The 4793-nt window shown below is 50.0% G+C and overlaps 1 protein-coding gene across 3 annotated transcripts in view; it reads left to right on the top strand.

Annotated features, from left to right (window-relative positions):
- Nucleotides 1-1521: 1521 nt before the first annotated feature.
- The window catches only part of LOC105522312 (folate receptor alpha), a 6614-nt gene continuing 3342 nt past the window's right edge, over nucleotides 1522-4793 (top strand). Inside the window, exons 1-3 of one of the 3 annotated variants that reach the window (XM_011956801.1) lie at nucleotides 1522-1731; nucleotides 2546-2611; nucleotides 4154-4329. In XM_011956801.1, coding sequence (XP_011812191.1) covers nucleotides 4162-4329 — 168 coding nt within the window. In that variant the 5' untranslated portion in view covers nucleotides 1522-1731; nucleotides 2546-2611; nucleotides 4154-4161. Of the gene's footprint in view, nucleotides 1732-2545; nucleotides 2612-4122; nucleotides 4330-4793 lie in introns of those variants that run through there. The other 2 variants (XM_011956803.1, XM_011956802.1) reach the window with 2 other exon arrangements.

Here is a 4793-nt window from a genome sequence, read left to right on the forward strand (position 1 = left end):
CAGATCACTTGAGGTCAGGAGTTTGAGACCAGTCTAGCCAACATGGTGAAACCCCATCTCTACTAAAAATACAAAAATTAGCCGGGCATGGTGTCAGGCGCCTGTAATTCCAGCTACTCGGGAGGCTGAGGCAGGAGAATCTCTTGAACCTGGGAGGCAGAGGTTGCAGCGAGCTGAGATCGTGCCATTGCACTCCAGCTTGGGCAACAGAGCAAGTCTCTGTCTCAAAAGTAAATAAATAAATGAAAATAAAAACGAAAAAATAAAAAATTAATGTTAAGTCTCAACCCCAAAGTGAACACAGGATGTATGTAACGTGTATGTTTGCTTAGTACACACACATGTGACTCCTTTTCATGGACATTCATAGCTTCTCCTGTAACCCATTAATATGTATTCTAGCCAACTCATTTTACATAAAACTCCTGTCCCACCCTTCCTCCCTCAAATTGCCTGCTTTTAGTCTCAGCCAAAGGTTCCACTTACCAGCCTGCATATTGCAACCAAACATAAGAAATAATATTGTTTCCAAATATATAGATCTGGTGATTTTAAGTTGACACTTCCCAGGTTGTCACAAGATTCAGGTATGGCTCACACCCTATGATTGCAGGGCACAAGCTGGGATCTCCTGGGAACTGGTCTCTTTGAAGGCCCTAGAAGGCCTTCCTTCTAGGTTGATTTTCCTCCAGAGATCCAACTGCCTTCTTAGGCTCCCCTGCCTGCCTCCTCCTCGGTCCTGACCTGTGGCATTGCCCAGGTTACCGGGCCCCCATCTTCCCTGCACTTACTGCCACTCATAGGCTGATGGTTCCCACACCTGCATCCAACCTGGACTCCTGCCCTGAGCTTCCCCTCTGCAACTACTTCCCCCTGGGCCAAGGGCACACAGGCACCTTGAAAAAACAGTGTTCTGTGTTTCTTCCTGCCCAAACCTGCCCCTCTCTCTCCTTTTTCCCATCTGTGGTACCACCATGGGCTCAGAGAATAAAAAAATGAAGGTTTTTGTCATTGACTGGGGTGGGGATGGAGGGAAGAGTTATCCCAGAATCATAGGTGCTGTAGAAAGGATACCTGAGTTGCTGGGAGAGGGGGTCTGTGAGTTGGCGATGGAAGGAGAGCTTGGCCCTTCAAACAACTGAAGATCTGATCAAAAGATTCAGAACATCTGTGATTTTGTGACTGGCGATGAGTGGTGACACCTGGTCTCATGGGGTTGGGGAAGTTGGGAGATTTGGTGGTTCTACAATTTATGGCCTTTTGAGATCCTTGCTCTCTATAGCTGTCTGGGAGGTTGGAAGCCTGGGCTCTAGCCCTTGCCCTGATCCTCCGGATCTCATTTTCCTCATCTATGTAACAGGACAGAGGAGTTGGAAACTGATGAGATTAGCTCAAAGGATCCTGGCAGCTCAGGTTGCAAGATTTTTTTCAGACCTGAGCATTTGGGAAAAAATGGGGTAGGTGGAGCTTAGGGACTAGCCTTAGGCCTGTACTGTTAATTCACCCCCTCCCACTTCCCCATGGAGGCTTGGTTGGTGCTCACAAGCAATAATTAACTGCTGAGTGGCCTTCGCCCAATCCCAGGCTCCACTCCTGGGCTCCATTCCCACTCCCTGCCCCACTGCCCGTCTCCTAGGCCACTAAACCACAGCTGTCCCCTGGAATAAGGCAAGGGGGAGTGCAGAGCAGAGCAGAAGCCTGAGCCAGACGAAGAGCCACCTTCTCTCCCAGGTATGACACTCCCCATCCCCCTTCAGAGGCCACACACCCTATGGTACTCCCAGCATGTGTTAAGGATTTGCTGAACTGGAAGGGCCCTCAGTTTGCCTGAAGCCCAGAGAATCTTGAAGTGGAGACTGAGGCCCAGACCAGAGTGTGGCCTGCTCAAGCTTAAATGACAAGTTAGTGTTCATCTCCCTGAACTAGTACCTGGGCTCTAGCCCTTCAGTCCAGCACTGAGTTCTCAGCTCTTCTAGTCTGGGGCCCTAAGGTTGGGGGTGGGGGTCATGATTGTTGGTGGGGAGGGGTCACAGCTGGACCAAGACCTGAAGATGAAACTAGGAAGGTGGGAAGGGGGCTTGCAGAGTGATGCTGGTCAAAAGGACAGGAAGAGAGCCTGGCTTCAGAAGCAGCCACGGCAAGAGAGACTGCTGACTGAACAGGTGGGCTCCACTGGGGGCTGGGGAAAGGATTTTCTCAGCCCCCATCCCCAGCACTGCATATTGGCTGCACCCATGAGAGCCTCAGCACTGTGAAGGTGCAGGGAGCAAAGGCCAAAAGAGCTCTGGCTTGAACTTGGGTGGTCCCTGCTGTGTGACTTGGGGCATGGCCCTTATCTGTGCTCAAATGCTTCTGTGAAGATTAAAGGCTATCCTTTGTTGATTTCCCCTTCTTACATTTAATCCTTGCAGGAGAAAGCTAAGCCTCAAGATGGTTTGCTTCTCCTTCCCCCAAGGCCAAGGAGAAGATGGAGCGAGGGCTGGGGTCAGGCAGGACAGGCTGAACAGGAACCCTGTGCTCTAAACAGTTAGGGTTTGTTTCCCAGGAACTAAACCCAAAGGATCACCTGGTATTCCCTGAGAGTACAGATTTCTCTGGCGTGGCCCTCAAGGTTAGTGAGTGAGTGGGTCCACAGAGGCATGACTGGATCCTGGAATAAATGAATCAACCATGAGAGAATGAATGAACACTGGAATCAATAAGAGTAGCAGAATAATGGATTGTGGAGCAGGAAGGAGAAGCTGCTGGGTGGGAATTCAATTCCAGGCCTATCTGAACCCTGCTGTGCAGTCAGCCTGGAGACAGCCCAGCTCAGGCCCTGCCTAGACCCCTGTCAAGGAAGCCCTGTCAAGAGGAGAGGAGGGGCAGCACGGGGGCACGGCAAGCTTGTGAGCAGGAAAGCATGTCCACTTTAGTGACTGGTATGTGGAAGATGAGTTAGAGGAGACAGATGGAGAGAAGTCATAGGAAATAAATTCTGAGCATTTTAGGGGGGCCCAGATACCTGGTGACCAGTGGAGTGAAGGAAACAGTCACCTCCCAAAATTCAGTGTCTGAGGTCAAAGGATTGAAGTTCTGTGATGACCAAGGAGAGGCCAGCTCTGTGGTAGGGGGCACAGGAGCTCCCCAAGGCCCCAGGGCTGTCTAGCTGGCTGCCCCCTGCCACCCCTGTGCCCTGTGACCCCCGCCCTGCCCCGCCCCGCCCCAAGATCCCACGGTTTCCAGGAGGGGCCTACTAAACTAGCTTGAGTGATGAGGCTAGAAAGGGCTGGGACTAAGGTTTAAAAAGCAACTAAAACTAATGAAAAACCACACTGCAGCCCCCAGCTAAAACATTTTTATAAACTTTTTGTTTTGTTTTGTTTTTTGAAATAGAGTCTCACTCTGTCACCCAAGCTGGAGTGCAATGGCACGATCTTGGCTCACTGTAACCTCCGCTTCCTGGATTCAAGTGATTCTCCTCCCTCAGCCTCCTGAGTAGCTGGGATTACAGGCACATGACACCGCACCCAGCTTATTTTGTGTTTTTAGTAGAGATGGGGTTTCACTGTGTTGGCCAGGCTGGTCTCAAACTCCTGACCTCAGGTGATCCACCCACCTCAGTCTTCCAAAGTGCCAGGATTACAGGCGTGAGCCACCATGCCCAGCCCATTTTTGTAAACTTTTACAATGAAGTAATTTGGTGTCAAAATCTGACCTGAAAATTAATGTGAGCTTATGTATAGTTTTAATTTATCCCACCAGTGCAACTGTTTCACCCCAGAACATACACTTGATTATTGGGTATATGAAAATTATATTATCTTTGAATCACCTTTGATGAAATCCTAAAGAATTTTAACTCTGAAACATTTGAATGAGGCATTGTGGACCTATGACAAACTCCTGGCTATTTCTGCATTTTGCCCAAATCCATCCTTGAATTATATCACTTGAACCTCATGATCACCTGGAGAAGGCAATGAGGCTCAAGCCGGGGAGGGGTGGTGTCTAATCCCACCTCTCACTGGATCTGGGAAAACTGAGGGAGATGGGGGCAGGGCTCTATCTGCCCCAGGCTTCAGTCCAGGCCCCACCCTCCTGGAGCCCTGGGAATAACTTAAGGCCCCACCTCCGCATTCCTTGGTGCCACTGACCACAGCTCTTCCTTCAGGGACAGACATGGCTCAGCGGATGACAACACAGCTGCTGCTCCTTCTAGTGTGGGTGGCTGTAGTAGGGGAGGCTCAGAAAAGGACTGCACGGGCCAGGACTGAGCTTCTCAATGTCTGCATGAACGCCAAGCACCACAAGGAAAAGCCAGGCCCAGAGGACAAGTTGCATGAGCAGGTGGGCCAGGGGGTGATCTGGGGTGGTGAGGGACTGGCTCAGGAAGAGGAAAGCAGGACATGGAAATGTCAAACTCCATTCACTGGTGAAGTGAAGGCAGACGGACCCACTGGAGGAGCCCTTCAGTTTGCATTAATATGGGTGACTATTTCACAGACACTGTGTGCCAAATGTTGGTACAATGCCAACAGTTCACCTTCTTGATTGTTGAGTTTCCACATGACATAGATAAGGAAGCAGGCCCAGAGGAGAGCCTGGGAAATGAAGTTGGAGTGACCCATCCTGGGGTTGCTTGATTTAGGGATTTAGACTTTGAATGACTCCTCCAAAGATCCGAGGGAAGAAACTGCATACTGTGCATAGTGGCCTCTTTTCTGCCAGCCCTAAACAGCTCAAGAAGGGAGAGTCTCTCACATTATGAGGCTGGGTGCGAAGCATTCTTTTTTTTTTTTTTTTTTTTTTTT

The sequence above is a fragment of the Colobus angolensis genome, unplaced genomic scaffold, assembly GCF_000951035.1.
Source record: "Colobus angolensis palliatus isolate OR3802 unplaced genomic scaffold, Cang.pa_1.0 Scaffold424, whole genome shotgun sequence".
NCBI lineage: Eukaryota > Metazoa > Chordata > Mammalia > Primates > Cercopithecidae > Colobus > Colobus angolensis.